We start from the raw sequence: 18,308 nt of genomic DNA on the forward strand, positions 1-18,308 counted from the left end.
TAATCACATTGGGTACAACATCTCCTATACACTTCCTGATAAACTCAGTCACCGTGTCAGTATATACATCAATGTTATTCTCTGAAGCTACCCAGAACTTATCCCAGTCCGCGTGAAGCGCGGATTCCGATGGGTCAGACCAGTGTTGGATAGTCCTTAGCACAGGTACTTCCTGTTTGAGTTTCTGCCTATAGGAAGGGAGTAATATTATCCAGTGACTGAACGTTTGCGAGTAATATACTCGGAAGTTGTGGGTGGTGTGCGCATCTCCTAAGTCGGACTAGAAGACCGCTCTGAGTACCTTTGCCGTCATTGTTTTGGGTCAGCTTCTGGAATCGGTTAAATCGGGGTGCGAACAAAGGATCCACTTCGGGACAGTCGTATTCCTGGTTGTAGTGCTGGTGAGTTACTGTCACTCTGATATCCAATAGCTCTTCCCGGCTGTATGTAATAACACAAAAACATTTCTGGGCTAACAATGTAAGAAATAATACATAAAAAACAAAATACTGCAAAGTTTCCAAAGAGCGAGATGCGAGGCAGCCCTCTCTATTGGCGCCATTACAATCTGAGCGCTCTGGAGCAGGTTTTCATCAAGGATCTCTCTCTGTACTTTGTTCTGTACATCTTTGCCTCGATCCTGACTGGTCTCCCAGTCCATGCCACTGAAAAACATCCCAACAGCATGATGATGCTGCCACCACCATGCTTCACCGAGATGGTGCCAAGTTTCCTCCAGACATGACGCTTGACATTCAATCCAAAGAGTTCAGTCTTGGTTTCATCAGACTAGAGAATCTTGTTTCTCATGGTTTGAGAGTCTTTAGGTGCCTTTTTGCAAACTTCAAGCGGGCTGTCATGTGCCTTTTACTGAGGAGTGGCTTCCGTCTGGCCACTCTAACATAAAGGCCTGATTGGTGGAGTGCTGCAGAGAAGTTTTTCCTTCTGGAAGGTTCTCCCATCTCCACAGATGAACTCTGGAGCTCTGTCAGAGTGACCATCGGGATCTTGGTCACCCCCCTGACCAAGGCACTTCTCCCCCGATTGCTCAGTTTGGCTGGGCGGTCAGCTCTAGGAAGAGTCTTGGTGGTTCCAAACTTCTTTCAATTAAGAATGATGGAGGCCACTGTGTTCTTGGGGACCTTCAATGCTGCAGAAATGTTTTGGTACCCTTCCCCAGATCTGTTCCTCGACACAATCCTGTCTCGGAGCGCTACGGACAATTCCTCGACCTCATGGCTTGGTTTTTGCTCTGACGTACAATGTCAACTGTGGGACCTTATATAGACAGGTTTGTACCTTTCCAAATCATGTCCAATCAATTAAATGTACCTAAATATGTTTGTTTTTTCAGATTTTGTATTTTTTATAAATGTGCAAACATTTCTAAAAGCCTGTTTTCACTTTGTCATTATGGGGTATTGTGTGTAGATTGCTGAGGATCTTTTTTTAGAATATTGCTGTAATTTAACAAAATGTGGAAAAAGTCAACGGGTCTGAATACCCAAGGCACTGTACATGTAAGTCGATGTAAAACATGGAGGACCACAATAATAACCCACAGTGGAATGCTCAAAAGTAACAAATATTGTTTCTCATCACGCAAACTGTGACCACTTTGTGTGTGTCACACAAAACATTGGAGTAAAACAAGCTCATATTTTTGGTTATTGATAGTTTTTTTCAGTATCATGTTGAAAGAGTCAAACAATAGTTAAGTGTCAGAACTTATTCTATTTCATATCATTCTATTGCAATATGCAGTTCCAGAAACAGCCATGCCAATGGTTGAACGCAAATAATCCAGTTTCTGTGCCAGATACAATCCTACCATTAGTTTAAGGAACCCAATCCAATGCAGTGCAATCCACCATCACTGTATAATGAAACAATGAAAAGTAATGCACCTAAGCTGAGATCTGGTGTTTGGTGGCTGTAAACCCAATATAAGTGTTATGATATACAGAATGCATTTTACAGTGAAACAAGTTTTCTTTAGTCTGAATATTGATGTTTAAGACACTTTTTGGGGTTTCAGTGTATGTAAAAGTAAAAGTAAATACTGTATGTATTTTCCGACACTGTCTCTCATACATTTAAATAAAATTGCAAATTGGCTTTCTTTTGTTTCACTTTATGCATTGTGTATGTTATTTATTTATATTTTAAAGGGGAATTTCACCATGGGGGAATATGGGCTTGTTTTCATCACGTCCGAGGCATTTCTAGGTCATAGACACAGAGATTAGATTTAGAACAATATCTAGCCTAATAGAAAGAAATATGGCATAACCCTCAACCTTTGACCAGGCCATACAAATGTACCTAGGTAGGGTGGCAGACAGTATCTAGCTACAGCCATGTCTAGAAGGCATGCTTAGTAAAATAACATTTTATACTTATTTTGGTTGGGGGGCCCCTGAACTTGCCCATTCGGTAACCCGGCCCTGGTCGGACCCCAGGAAGAGTAGTTGTTGACATTGGCATTGGCTAATGGGGATCCCAATAAAATCTAAATGTACACTTGTTTTCCAACAGATGGTGCTATGAGCCAAAACATTGGGACTGAGTAATGCATTTCTTATTTGTAATGGATTATGACTTTGAACAATAACATAACATTAGATGCAACAACCATTATATCAAATAATTAATGTAGCCTAATAAAAGCACAAATCCAGAAAAGTCAAGTTTATTGTAGTCTTTGAGAATTTTTTACATTTTTTATACTAAGTAGCTAATACTTTTTAAATGTGGAAATATATGTAGATGGATAGATCCAAATAGATACATGTATGTCTTTTTTGTGTGCTTTCCCCCTCAAGAATGTTGCTTGTGGCAATCACAGGACTTTTCATTGGAGCGACTCAGACAAAAAAGGTGGATAAATTAAGATAGTTCACTCTGGCCATTTTCCATTGAAACAAATGGTCAGTTCCTGTCTATTTTAAGGGGTGGCTCTCCCATAGTTACCAATGCAGCTGGGTCTGGTGTACTTAGTTCATTGCCTTCAATTAAAGAGAACAAATGAGGGAGTGGGACTTTCCATCTCTGACTCATCTCTGACTCAGAAGGAATGTCAAACGGTGCAGTGCTATGCGGGATACTTGGGACGTCCCTACACTAGACCTTAACCCCGCTTTACCCAAACTCGGTTCTCGGGACCCTGCGCTAAACCTTAACTATAATCCTTACCTAACCCAAATCCTTCATTCAACCATTTTACATTTAAATTTCAATGGGCTAGGGACGTCATTATAAATAAGATTTTTTTTTTACTGACTTGCCTAGTTAAATAAAGGTCGAATAAAAAAAATGTCTTAACAATTCAAGATAGCACGGACCCTGCCAAAAGTAACGTTGTAGCTGTCTGAAAATATTGCCTGTTGGTCCGCGTCATCCAACAATGTTATACATTCTGATTAATATCACGTGGATTATCAATATCAATTTCACTGCTTCATCAATTTAATCATATAATGTGGTTTGATCATATATAAATATATTTCTTTCGGGTAGAGTTTGAAACAATTGTTAGTATACATTCAGGCACGTAAACAGACATTTACTCACCCCCCCCTAAACCAGAGACTTTACCAGAGATACTGTATATAATGACGAGATGCTTGTGTCTCCGCCTTAACACAATGATTCGTTGTCCACAGAGCGGAAACGGTGGGCTGTCAAACTCCGATATAAACAGTACACTCGTAACAACCTAACCATTACGAAAATAGCTATACATGTTTATATTGACTAAATTCGACACTCTCATGGTCTCCCTCCCCCCTACAAAAACTCATCACTTGCTTAATAATGAATGATCTGCTTATCGTGGACAGATTTGGGGCGGGGTAAACCCTCTCGCTTCGCCTCTTCCTCTCTGACCCTAAACAAAATTTACGCAAGACATTTCGCGGGGTTGATATACCGGGCGGGTGCTGAAACGACATGAGGGCAAAAGTTGACCTGTTGGAATTATATCTAGCTAGCAAGGTAGTTTCAATCGATCTGTGATTCACAACTACTTGAGATATCGGACTTGCTGGGTCATCGTTTAACAGCTAGGTTGCGTGTTGGAGGGAGTTTCGCTCCGCTCTTTCCCATTTTTCGCATACGTTCAAGCTTGCCAGGAGGCAAGCCAGGCGAAAATAGTCCAACAATGCCTCCCATCGACAATGACACTGGGAGGAATCAACTAAAAGCTCGGATACAGGAGCTTATTGATTCAAACCAAGTGTTGGTATTCAGTAAAAGCCACTGTCCATTTTGTGTGAAAGTAAGTCCAAAATATTTGTTTTTACTTTTTATCTACTTACCTTGCTAGCTAGTTAGTAGTTGCCGGTTACTTGCTAGCTTCTGACAGAATTAAGTAACGTTAAATGATGGGTAGTTAATCCAGCGAAGATAAAACGGGATTCAAGCAGTTTATTTGTTTTGCTTTCAGGTGAAGGATCTGTTCAAGGAACTGAACGTGAATTGCAATGTGGTGGAGCTGGATCTAATTGGTAAGGAATTGTTCACAGGAAGTGGTGGCAAGGTTCTTTCTTGGAAGGCCGGTGTACAGCATTCAAAAGTCTGACATGAAGTTCTCTTTGTTATATGACCAGTATTTTTCTAGCCTCAGTAAAGTTGGCTATACGTTTTAGGATATCATTGAATTGGCAATGGAAGTTCAAAAGCTATTAATTAGTACTCTACTAAGGATCCATGCCTCTAGACCAGTTGCCTCGTCATTCAGTCAGTGTGGACTATCAAGTGCTAAATTAGTCAATTAAATTAACTTTGGTAATGTTGATGGACCATACGCACATTTGCAATATGTCTTTTGAATGGGGAAACACAAAAATATGTACAGGACCTGTTATTCTACTAATGGGTTGTTTCCTCAAGCTCACCTTAAAGCTGTTCCTTATCACTTTATCTGATATTTCTCACTTGTTAATGGTTGATCAGAAGGTTTAAAAAAAAAAGAAGGCTAATGGGTGCCCTTTAATAAAATTAACATTGTTTTTACTTGCATAGTCAATATGTTAATGTTTTATCACAGAACACACTGTCAATGTTTGTTAGGGCCTCCACAAAATGTGCCGAGTCACTCCCTCAATCTCTTTCTCTCCTCTGGATGCTTGGCCATTTTATCTCTCACCGGTCACAGCTGTTCTGGTAAATACACACTGGGCACTACATAAATTGCTCTGGAAAAGATTGCCAGTACTGAATTATGCAGTGTATTAAAACGGTTTTGTTTGCAGAACAGACCCAAAGTACATTTGCATCAGACTGAACCCACTGTCAGCACTTAGAATTCAAGTTGTATGTTTTACGTTTACTGCTGACTCCAATTAGTCGACTGGCCGATTGTTTGTTCGATAGGCTGGTCGAGCTAGATTTGTTTTAATCGAGCAGAAGCAAATGTGTATATATTTTTCATAACACACGGGACACCAGTCTTATTCGACGACAACGATCTCGGTGTACTAATCGATTGCGGAGACCGCGGGGATGGCGAAGTTCAAGAAGGGGAGTGTGGCTAAGATGCCCAATGCACCCCTCTCTGCAGAATGCACTCTCCTGCCAATTTGTGCACATTCATTGTTTCATAAGTTCATTTGTGTGACGTGTTTGCATTTGACTGTCAGTCTCAATCAGTTCCCCGTTACATTTCACCATTAGTACCTGTACTGTTATTTCCTATTATTTCTAATCTACAATGTTTGTTTTGCTAATTTCTGTTAATACATTCAATATATTATTATTCCAGTCTTTTACCACTCTCATTGAGTGGAATGTTGTTTGCAGAGCGCACAACCTATACTAAAGTTTTTATTTATTTAATTCCATTTGTGAATTTTGTCAATTAATTTTCTTTTGTTTGGAGTGCTCCTGTCAATGTAGCGTTAGGCCGCGCACCTGATTAGGCCTATCGGCTACCTGGCCTACGTACAAATATAGGCATATAAATGTGCCCATTTTGGGGATTTGATAGTATTTCCGATTGAATTAACGCATCACCACTAATCCGCCGTAGAGCTTCTCAAAGTAATATTTTCTTCACCTCTAACAGCAAGCAAACGTCGTCTGTTTTTACATCATTGAGAATGACAACACATCCGCAATGTATTTATTTATTTTACCTTTATTTAACCAGGTAGGCAAGTTGAGAACAAGTTCTCATTTACAATTGCGACCTGGCCAAGATAAAGCAAACAGTTCGACAGATACAACGACACAGAGTTACACATGGAGTAAAACAAACATACAGTCAATGATACAGTATAAACAAGTCTATATACAATTTGAGAAAATTGGGTGAGAATGGAGGTAAAGGCATAAAAGGCCATGGTGGCAAAGTAAATACAATATAGCAACTAAAACACTAAAATGGTAGTTTAGCAATGGAAGAATGTGCAAAGTAGAAATAAAAATAATGGGGTGCAAAGGAGCTAAATAAATACATTAAATACATTTGGGAAAGAGGTAGTTGTTTGGGCTAAATTATAGGTGGGCTATGTGCAGTAATTTGTGAGCTGCTCTGACAGTTGGTGCTTAAAGCTAGTGAGGGAGGTAAGTGTTTCCAGTTTCAGAGCTTTTTGTAGTTTGTTCCCGTCATTGGCAGCAGAGTACTGGAAGGAGGGCGGCCAAAGAAAGAATTGGTTTTGGGGGTGACTAGAGAGATATACCTGCTGGAGCGTGTGCTACAGGTGGGAGATGCAATGGTGACCAGCGAGCTAAGATAAGGGGGGACTTTACCTAGCAGGGTCTTGTAGATGACATGGAGCCAGTGGGTTTGGCGATGGGTATGAAGCGAGGGCCAGCCAACGAGAGCGTACAGGTCGCAATGGTGGGTAGTATATGGGGCTTTGGTGACAAAACGGATTGCACTGTGATAGACTGCATCCAATTTGTTGAGTAGGGTATTGGAGGCTATTTTGTAAATGACATCGCCAAAGTCGAGGATTGGTAGGATGGTCAGTTTTACACGGGTGTGTTTGGCAGCATGAGTGAAGGATGCTTTGTTGCGAAATAGGAAGCCAATTCTAGATTTAACTTTGGATTGGAGATGTTTGACATGGGTCTGGAAGGAGAGTTTACAGTCTAACCAGACACCTAAGTATTTGTAGTTGTCCACGTATTCTAAGTCAGAGCCGTCCAGAGTAGTGATGTTGGACAGGCGGGTAGGTGCAGGTAGCGATCGGTTGAAGAGCATGCATTTAGTTTTACTTGTATTTAAGAGCAATTGGGGGCCACGGAAGGAGAGTTGTATGGCATTGAAGCTTGCCTGGAGGGTTGTTAACACAGTGTCCAAAGAAGGGCCGGAAGTATACAGCATGGTGTCGTCTGCGTAGAGGTAGATCAGAGACTCACCAGCAGCAAGAGTGACCTCATTGATGTATACAGAGAAGAGTCGGTCCATGAATTGAACCCTGTGGCACCCCCATAGAGACTGCCAGAGGTCCGGACAGCAGACCCTCCGATTTGACACACTGAACTCTATCAGAGAAGTAGTTGGTGAACCAGGCGAGGCAATCATTTGAGAAACCAAGGCTGTCGAGTCTGCCGATGAGGATGTGGTGATTGACAGAGTCGGAAGCCTTAGCCAGATCAATGAATACGGCTGCACAGTAATGTTTCTTATCGATGGCGGTTAAGATATCGTTTAGGACCTTGAGCGTGGCTGAGGTGCACGCATGACCAGCTCTGAAAGCAGATTGCATAGCAGAGAAGGTATGGTGAGATTCGAAATGGTCGGTAATCTGTTTGTTGACTTGGCTTTCGAAGACCTTAGAAAGGCATGGTAGGATAGATATAGGTCTGTAGCAGTTTGGGTCAAGAGTGTCCCCCCCTTTGAAGAGGGGGATGACCGCAACTGCTTTCCAATCTTTGGGAATCTGAGACGACACGAGAGGTTGAACAGGCTAGTAATAGGGGTGGCAACAATTTCGGCAGATAATTTTAGAAGGAAAGGGTCCAGATTGTCTAGCCCGGCTGATTTGTAGGGGTCCAGATTATGGAGCTCTTTCAGAACATCAGCTGAATGGATTTGGGAGAAGGAGAAATGGGGAAGGCTTGGGCGAGTTGCTGTTGGGGGTGCAGTGCTGTTGACTGGGGTAGGAGTAGCCAGGTGGAAAGCATGGCCAGCCGTAGAAAAATGCTTATTGAAATTCTCAATTATGGTGGATTTATCAGTGGTGACAGTGTTTCCTATCTTCAGTGCAGTGGGCAGCTGGGAGGAGGTGTTCTTATTCTCCATGGACTTTACAGTGTCCCAGAACTTTTTTGAGTTAGTGTTGCAGGAAGCAAATTTCTGCTTGAAAAAGCTAGCCTTGGCTTTTCTAACTGCCTGTGTATAATGGTTTCTAGCTTCCCTGAACAGTTGCATATCACAGGGGCTGTTCGATGCTAATGCAGAACGCCATAGGATGTTTTTGTGTTGGTTAAGGGCAGTCTGGTCTGGGGAGAACCAAGGGCTATATCTGTTCCTGGTTCTAAATTTCTTGAATTGGGCATGTTTATTTAAGATGGTTAGGAAGGCATTTTAAAAAAATATCCAGGCATCCTCTACTGACGGAATGAGAACTTAGGGAGGAGGCTTCTAATGTTAACATGCATGAAACCAAGGCTATTACAGTTACAGAAGTCGTCAAAAGAGAGCGCCTGGGGAATAGGAGTGGAGCTAGGCACTACAGGGCTTGGATTCACCTCTACATCGCCAGAGGAACATAGGAGTAGAATAAGGGTGCGGCTAAAAGCAATAAGAATTGGTCGTCTAAAACATCTGGAACAGAGAGTAAAAGGAGGTTTCTGGGGGCGATAAAATAGCATCTAGGTATAATGTACAGACAAAGGTATGGTAGGATGTGAATACAGTGGAGGTAAACCTAGGTATTGAGTGATGAAGAGAGAGATATTGTCTCTAGAAACATCATTGATACCAGGAGATGTCATTGCATGTGTGGGTGGTGGAACTAATAGGTTGGATAAGGTATAGTGAGCAGGACTAGAGGCTCTACAGTGAAATAAGCCAATAAACACTAACCAGAACAGCAATGGACAAGACATATTGATATTAAGGAGAGGCATGCTTAGTCGAGTGATCAAAAGGGTCCAGTGAGTGGAGAGGTTGGTTGGGGGTCACGGCGATGTAGACAGCAAGCCAGGCCATCGGTAGCAAGCTAGCATAGGATGGAGGTCTGTTGTTAGCCACCTCTTGCATTCCGTCAGTAGATTAGTGGGGTTCCGTGTGGTAGAGGGGATTAATCCAAATCACACAACAACAAAAATAAAAACAATAGATATAGTTATAAAGGCCCAAGAAGAAAACATAATAATAATAATAAAAATAAATAAATTGTCCGACTGTCTATTCAGATAGCAGCCGGTAAGACGGCTAACGGTTAGCAGGCCGCAGATGGGCGTTCAGGTAACGTCGCGACGGAGGAGCCAGCCGGATAACTTCTTCGGGTAGATAACGTCGGCAGTCCAGTTGTGAAGGCCCGGTGGGGCTTCGCGTAGGCAGTAAAACGGGTCCGGATAGGTGACTGCAGCCCAGGAGTGATTGAATTGATGGAACTCAGGAGTGATTGACGGAGCTGGGTAGCTCCGGAATAATTGATGTTTGCTCCGGAATCGATAAAAGCCGATAGTCACACGGATAGCAGCTAGCTAGCTGTGAGATCCGGGTATGAATGTCCAGAGAGCAGTTGAAATCCAGGGAAATGGAGAGAAAAATTGGTCTGGTATGTTCCGAGCCGCGCTGCACTGTACAAAACTGGCGATAGATTTTTGAGCTAAAGGATAGCTGATGACCACAAACCGTGGTTAGCTGAATACTAACGATTTGCTAGTAAACATTTAAGTCATTTAGCAGACGCTCTTATCCAGAGCGACTTACAAATTGGTGCATTCACCTTATGACATCCAGTGGAACAACCACTTTACAATAGTGCATCTAAATATTTTGAGGGGGGGGTGAGAAGGATTACTTTATCCTATCCTAGGTATTCCTTAAAGAGGTGGGGTTTCAGGTGTCTCCGGAAGGTGGTGATTGACCCCGCTGTCCTGGCGTCGTGAGGGAGTTTGTTCCACCATTGGGGAGCCAGAGCAGCGAACAGTTTTGACTGGGCTGAGCGGGAACTGTACTTCCTCAGTGGTAGGGAGGCGAGCAGGCCAGAGGTGGATGAACGCAGTGCCCTTATTTGGGTGTAGGGCCTGATCAGAGCCTGGAGGTACTGAGGTGCCGTTCCCCTCACAGCTCCGTAGGCAAGCACCATGGTCTTGTAGCGGATGCGAGCTTCAACTGGAAGCCAGTGGAGAGAGCGGAGGAGCGGGGTGACGTGAGAGAACTTGGGAAGGTTGAACACTAGACGGGCTGCGGCGTTCTGGATGAGTTGTAGGGGTTTAATGGCACAGGCAGGGAGCCCAGCCAACAGCGAGTTGCAGTAATCCAGACGGGAGATGACAAGTGCCTGGATTAGGACCTGCGCCGCTTCCTGTGTGAGGCAGGGTCGTACTCTGCGGATGTTGTAGAGCATGAACCTACAGGAACGGGCCACCGCCTTGATGTTAGTTGAGAACGACAGGGTGTTGTCCAGGATCACGCCAAGGTTCTTAGCGCTCTGGGAGGAGGACACAATGGAGTTGTCAACCGTGATGGCGAGATCATGGAACGGGCAGTCCTTCCCCGGGAGGAAGAGCAGCTCCGTCTTGCCGAAGTTCAGCTTGAGGTGGTGATCCGTCATCCACACTGATATGTCTGCCAGACATGCAGAGATGCGTTTCGCCACCTGGTCATCAGAAGGGGGAAAGGAGAAGATTAATTGTGTGTCGTCTGCATAGCAATGATAGGAGAGACCATGTGAGGTTATAACAGAGCCAAGTGACTTGGTGTATAGCGAGAATAGGAGAGGGCCTAGAACAGAGCCCTGGGGGACACCAGTGGTGAGAGCGCGTGGTGAGGAGACAGATTCTTGCCACGCCACCTGGTAGGAGCGACCTGTCAGGTAGGACGCAATCCTAGCGTGGGCCGCGCCGGAGATGCCCAACTCGGAGAGGGTGGAGAGGAGGATCTGATGGTTCACAGTATCGAAGGCAGCCGATAGGTCTAGAAGGATGAGAGCAGAGGAGAGAGAGTTAGCTTTAGAGGTGGGGAGCGCCTCCGTGATACAGAGAAGAGCAGTCTCAGTTGAATGACTAGTCTTGAAACCTGACTGATTTGGATCAAGAAGGTCATTCTGAGAGAGATAGCGGGAGAGTTGACCAAGGACGGCACGTTCAAGAGTTTTGGAGAGAAAAGAAAGAAGGGATACTGGTCTGTAGTTGTTGACATCGGAGGGATCGAGTGTAGGTTTTTTCAGAAGGGGTGCAACTCTCGCTCTCTTGAAGACGGAAGGGACGTAGCCAGCGGTCAGGGATAAGTTGATGAGCGAGGTGAGGTAAGGGAGAAGGTCTCCGGAAATGGTCTGGAGAAGAGAGGAGGGGATAGGGTCGAGCGGGCAGGTTGTTGGGCGGCCGGCCGTCACAAGACGCGAGATTTCATCTGGAGAGAGGGGAGAAAGAGGTCAGAGCACAGGGTAGGGCAGTGTGAGCAGAACCAGCGGTGTCGTTTGACTTAGCAAACGAGGATCGGATGTCGTCGACCTTCTTTTCAAAATGGTTGACGAAGTCATCTGCAGAGAGGGAGGAGGGGGAGGAGGATTCAGGAGGGAGGAGAAGGTGGCAAAGAGCTTCCTAGGGTTAGAGGCAGATGCTTGGAATTTAGAGTGGTAGAAAGGGGCTTTAGCAGCAGAGACAGAGGAGGAAAATGTAGAGAGGAGGGAGTGAAAGGATGCCAGGTCCGCAGGGAGGCGAGTTTTCCTCCATTTCCGCTCGGCTGCCCGGAGCCCTGTTCTGTGAGCTCGCAATGAGTCGTCAAGCCACGGAGCGGGAGGGGAGGACCGAGCCGGCCTGGAAGATAGGGGACATAGAGAGTCAAAGGATGCAGAAAGGGAGGAGAGGAGGGTTGAGGAGGCAGAATCAGGAGATAGGTTGGAGAAGGTTTGAGCAGAGGGAAGAGATGATAGGATGGAAGAGGAGAGAGTAGCGGGGGAGAGAGAGCGAAGGTTGGGACGGCGCGATACCATCCGAGTAGGGGCAGTGTGGGAAGTGTTGTATGAGAACGAGAGGGAAAAGGATACAAGGTAGTGGTCGGAGACTTGGAGGGGAGTTGCAATGAGGTTAGTGGAAGAACAGCATCTAGTAAAGATGAGGTCTAGCGTATTGCCTGCCTTGTGAGTAGGGGGAGAGGGTGAGGTCAAAAGAGTAGAGGAGTGGAAAGGAGGCAGAGAGGAATGAGTCAAAGGTAGACGTGGGGAGGTTAAAGTCGCCCAGAACTGTGAGAGGTGAGCCGTCCTCAGGAAAGGAGCTTATCAAGGCATCAAGCTCATTGATGAACTCTCCGAGGGGACCTGGATACATGTACTACATGTACTGTTTGTATTAGAGGTTGACCGATTAACAGGAATGGCCGATTTCAAGTTTTCATAACAATCGGAAATCTGTATTTTTGGGCGCCAATTTCCGATTTAAAATATACATATATATTATACCTTTATTTAACTTGGCAAGTCGGTTAAGAACACATTCTTATTTTCAATGACGGCCCAGGAACGGTGGGTTAACTGCCTTGTTCAGGGGCAGAACGACAGATTTTCACCTTGTCAGCTCAGAGGATCCAATCTTGCACCCGTACAGTTAACTAGTCCAACGCTCTAACCATTGCACTCCACGAGTAGCCTGCCTGTTACGCAAATGCAGTAGAAGCCAAGGTAAATTGCTAGCTAGCATTAAACTTATCTTATAAAAAATAAATCAATCATAATCATTACTTATACCTACTAATCCAGTTTAGCAGGCAATGTTAGCCAGGTGAAATTGTGTCGGGGTATATGCAACAGTTTGGGCTGCCTGGCTCATTGCGAACTAATTTGACAGAATTTTACGTAATTGTGACAACATTGAAGGTTGTGCAATGTAACAATAATATTTAGACATAGGGATGCCATCTGTTAGATAACATACCGAACGGTTCTGTATTTCACTGAAAAAATAAACATTTTGTTTTTGAAATTATAGTTTCCGGATTCGACCATATTAATGACCAAAGGCTCGTATTTCTGTGTGTTATTATGTTATAATTAAGTCTGATTTGATAGAGCAGTCTGACTGAGCAGCAGCAGGCCCGTAATCATTCATTCAAACAGCACTTTCGTGCGTTTTGCCAGCAGCTCTTCGCAAAAACAGCGCTGTTTATGACTTCAAGCCTATCAGCCTAATGGCTGGTGTAACCAATGTGAAATGGCTAGCTAGTTAGCCCGGGTATGCGCTAATACTGTTTCAAACGTCACTCGCTTTTAGATTTGGAGTAGTTATTCCCCTTGCGCTGCAAGGGCCGCGGCTTTTATGGGGCGATGGGTAACGATGCTTCGAGTGTGGCTGTGGTCGATGTGTTCCTGGTCCGAGCCCAGGTAGGGGAGAGGGATGGAAGCTATACTGTTACACTGGCAATACTATAGTGCCTATAAGAACATCCAATAGTCAAAGGTATATGAAATACAAATGGTATAGAGAGAAATAGTCCTATAAATACTATATTAACTACAACCTAAAACCTCTTACCTTGGAATATTGAAGTCTCATGTTCTGAGCAAGGAACTTAAATGTTAGCTTTTTTACATGGCACACATTTTGACATGGCACATATTGCATATTGGCACATATTACTTTCTTCTCCAACACTTTGTTTTTGCATTATTTAAACCACATTCAACATGTTTCATTATTTATTTGAGGCTAAATTGATTTTATTGATGTTTTATATTAAGTTAAAATAAGTGTTAATTCAGTATTGTTGTAATTGTCATTTATTACAAATCAAATTTTAAAAATCGTCCGATTAATCGGTATCGGCTTTTTTGGTCCTCCAATAATCTGTATCGGTGTTGAAAAATCATAATCGGTCGACCTCTAGTTTGTATGAATGTGATTTATAATGACCCTAGTGCACATGTCAGAGATATGAATGGTTAATTTCATATACATTTAGCTGCTACTCTGCTAACATCTCTTAACTGTTGTCTAGATGATGGATCAAACTATCAAGAACTTCTGCTTGAGATGACCAGGCAGAAAACTGTCCCCAATGTCTTCGTCAACAAAACTCACATTGGCGGCTGTGACAAAACAATGCAGGTATGGATCGTTGTAGCGTAAGATTTCAAGAACAACTTCATTGTCATTTCACTCGTGTTTTTGCAAATGCCACCAACTTTTGGAATGATCCTTTTTTGATTTACATTTTAGTCATTTAGCAGATGCTCTTGTCCAGAGTGACCTTAAAGTAGTGAATGTATACATTTTCACCCCCCCCCATATTGGTTCCCATTGGGAATTTAACCCCCTGGCGTTGCAAGAGCCATGCTGTACCAACTGTGCCACACAGGACCCATAACTCATAACTTCTGCTAAAATGTCAGGTTTTGGCAAAAAAAAGTGACATTTACATTTGATGTCATAGGTTCCCCTTGCATTTTAGTATGTGGTAAATTATGCCCACCTGCAGGCTTTAATTGCATTGTAATATTACTGACGAGTGTCTTTTGTCCATTTGCCAGAAACAAGGGTTGAGTGGATCTATTTGGGTCAAGTGGGGTTATAAGAGCCTGATGCCACTGCCAAACTTCTATTTACATGAAAATGGCTACTTAAGAACACTCAAATCTAGTGTCTCCTCTTCACTCTACACTGAGCTGCAATTAGCTTATGAAACTCTGTTTTTGTCTTTTCATGCGTAGCATAAGGTGACACTTTGCCAGCATGACACAATAGCTTATTTTTTACTTGAAGCCACCAACACATTCTCCTTCAGTGTATAATGTATTTTTATCCTTAAAATGTACATGCGTTCTGTCTCCTGCCCTTATCTTGGAAATGCTGGTTTAGTTTCATTTTATGTGGCACGAAGAACGCCCTCTCCGGCATGAATGGCATCGCTATTGAATGTAGAATAACCTCACAGCCATGCACATTTTTTGAATAACACCCTGGATCATCAATCAGCATGTCGGGTGTCCTTACTACATTACATTAGTTTTTTTCCCACCACAAGCTGAAACATGTTTGTGTGCCTTTTAAGATTTTGTTGGGTTAATGTTGTTCTTGCAATGGTAGCTGACCACCTGTCTTCCTCTTCAGGCCCACAAAGATGGCATCCTGCAAAAGCTACTGTGCGGGGAGAGTGAGGTCTACGAGTACGACCTCATCGTCATCGGGGGGCGGATCGGGAGGCCTGGCCTGCTCAAAGGTGAGAGCCACCCAGACAGTGCATCTCAAACCAAGCATAACTACAGGCCTGTACCTTTTCAAGTGTTGCGGCCCTTGAAGGAAGGCTGTAGTCTATCATGGGCTGTGTCTGAAAGCATTACTAGCTGTCCAATCCTTGCTTCCTCTGTCCTTGTTTCCTAAATTCCTCTCAAAACTGATTGGAGGAGAGGATCCAAGTTTTCCCTCAAACCTTCTTCTCTAATGAGCTTTGACTTCTAGTAATGTTTGCAGACTCTGCGAAATGAAGTTTCCACGATCAGCACCGCAGATATTGAGATGCAAGACCTCGCTCTCACACAGTATCTGCGTATGGGCACGTGTTCATTTCGCCCTGTTCACCTGAATGGTTCCAGGGCACCAAGACAGTTGAGCTTCAACGCTCTTCGCTGCAGAAATGTACCCTTCACGCTGTTTATTTGCTGAGTATTGCTGAGTACCTTTTAATCAAGTTGTCTAAATGGACATCTGCCCTCTTGTGCTTCTCATGGGATAGGAGGCAGCGACGCTGGGGAAGAAGGTGATGGTGTTGGACTATGTGGTGCCCACACCAAAAGGGAACTCCTGGGGTGAGTGGGCTTCCCTGGCGTACTGTATTAACTTTAAGGGGTTACAGAGTTCATGTTTACAGTGAATTCTTTCAGATTTTTTAAAGAGTTTATTGATGTGCAATGGGAATTTTATTACTTTTATGTGATTGAGAACTACACGACATGACTAAGTATGTGGACACCTGATTGTCGAACATCTCATTCCAAAGTCATAGGTGTTTAATATGAGGTTGGTTCCCCCCTTTGCTGCTATAAAAGTCTCCACTCTTCTGGGAAGGCTTTCTACTAGATGTTGGAACATTGCTGCAAGGACTTGCTTCCAGTCAGCCACGAGCATTAGAGTTCGGGCACTGCTGTTGGGTGGTTAGGCCTGGTTCTCAGTCGGCTTTCCAATTCATCCCAAAGGTGTTCGATGGGATTGAGGTCAAGGCTCAAGTTATTCCACACCTATCTCGACAAACCATTTCTGTAGGGACCTCACTTTGTGCATTGGGGACATTGTCATGCTGAAAAAGGAAAGGACCTTCCCCTAACTGTTGCCACAAAGTTGAAGACACAATGTCATTGTATGCTTTAGGGTTAAGATTTCCCTTCACTGGAACTAAGGGGCCTAGCCCGAACCATGGAAAAACATCCCCAGACCATTATTCCTCCTTCACTTAACTTTACAATTGGCACTATACATTGGGGCAGATAGCGTTCTCCTGGCATCTGCCAAACCCAGGTTTGTCTGTTGGACTGCCAGGTGGTGAAGCGTGATTCATTACTTCAGTTTCCACTGCTCCAATGAGCTTTACACCACTCCAGCCGACACTTGGCATTGTGCATGGTGATCTTAGGCTTGTGTGCAGCTGCTCAGCCATGGAAACCCATTTCATTAAGCTCCCGACGAACAGTTATTGTGCTGACGTTGCTTCCAGAGGCCGTTTGGAATTCTGAAGTGAGTGTTGCAACGGAGGACAGGCAATTATTTTTTTTAATGTACCTGCTTCAGCACTCGACAGTCCTGTTTTGTGAGCTTGTGTGGCCTACCACTTCGAGTCTGAGCCGTTGTTGCTACTATACTTCACAATAACAGCACTAACAGTTGACCGGGGCAGGTCTAGCAGGGCAGAAATTTTATGGACTGTCTTGTTGGAAAGGTATCATCCTATGACTGTGCCACGTTGAAAGTCAATGAGCTCTTCAGTAAGGCCATTCTACTGCCAATGTTTTTCTGTGGAGATTGCATGGCTATGTGTTTGATTTTATGCAATGGGTGTGGCTGAATTAGCCAAATCCACTAATTTAAAGGGGTGTCCACATACTGGTATGTATGTACAGTTGAAGTCGGAAGTTTACATACATTTAGGTTGGAGTCATTAAAACTCGTTTTTCAACCACTCCACAAATGTCTTGTTAAGCAAACTATAGTTTTGGCAAGTCTGTTACGACATCTACTTTGTGCATGACACAAGTAATTTTTCCAACAATTGTTTAGACAGATTATTTCATTTATAATTCACTATCACAATTCCAGTGGGTCAGAAGTGTGCATACACTAAGTTGACTGTGCCTGTAAACGGCTTGGAAAATTCAAGAAAATGATGCCATGGCTTTAGAAGCTTCTGATAGGCTAATTGACATCATTTGAGTCAATTGGAGGTGTACCTGTCTATGTATTTCAAGGTCTACCTTCAAACTCAGTGCCTTTTTGCTTGACATCATGGGAAAATCTAAAGATATCAGCCAAGACCTCAGAAAAGAAAATTGTAGTCCTCCACAAGTCTGGTTCATCTTTGGGAGCAATTTCCATATGCCTGAAAGTCCAACATTCATCTGTACAGACAATAGTATGCAAGTGTGGTCCTTCTGTAGCTCAGTTGGTAGAGCATGGCGCTTGTAATGCCAGGGTAGTGGGTTCGATCCCCGGGACCACCCATACGTAGAATGTATGCACACATGACTGTAAGTCGCTTTGGATAAAAGCGTCTGCTAAATGGCATTTATTATTATTATATTAAGTATAAACACCAGCTCTGTCAGGAGGATTGGGCCAAGCTTCACCCAACTTATTGTGGGAAGCTTGTGGAAGGCAACGCAAAATGTTTGACCCATGTTGAACAATTTAAAGGCAATGCTACCAAATACGAATTGAGTATATGTAAACTTCTGACCCACTGGGAATGTGATGAAAGAAATAAAAGCTGAATGAAATCATTCTTTCTAATATTATTCTGACATTTCACATTCTTAAAGTAAAGACCCAAGGCAGGGACATTTTACTAGGATTAAATGTTGGGAATTATGAAAAACTGATTTTAAATGTATTTGGCTAAGGTGTATGTAAACTTCTGACTTAAATGTATGTGTGTGCATTTTTTTCTGTATCGTTGGTTAGTATTGGATTACGCTATTGAC

The 18,308-nt window shown here is 43.5% G+C and overlaps 1 protein-coding gene across 1 annotated transcript in view; it reads left to right on the forward strand.

Annotated features, from left to right (window-relative positions):
• Window positions 1-3,891: 3,891 nt before the first annotated feature.
• Window positions 3,892-18,308, forward strand: part of LOC124002569 (thioredoxin reductase 1, cytoplasmic-like) — a 36,571-nt gene continuing 22,154 nt past the window's right edge. The window contains 6 exon segments of the mRNA XM_046310056.1: window positions 3,892-4,279; window positions 4,448-4,508; window positions 14,120-14,229; window positions 15,232-15,306; window positions 15,308-15,340; window positions 15,854-15,926. Coding sequence (XP_046166012.1) covers window positions 4,163-4,279; window positions 4,448-4,508; window positions 14,120-14,229; window positions 15,232-15,306; window positions 15,308-15,340; window positions 15,854-15,926 — 469 coding nt within the window. The 5' untranslated portion in view covers window positions 3,892-4,162.

The sequence above is a fragment of the Oncorhynchus gorbuscha genome, linkage group LG18 (assembly GCF_021184085.1).
Source record: "Oncorhynchus gorbuscha isolate QuinsamMale2020 ecotype Even-year linkage group LG18, OgorEven_v1.0, whole genome shotgun sequence".
NCBI classification, from domain to species: domain Eukaryota; kingdom Metazoa; phylum Chordata; class Actinopteri; order Salmoniformes; family Salmonidae; genus Oncorhynchus; species Oncorhynchus gorbuscha.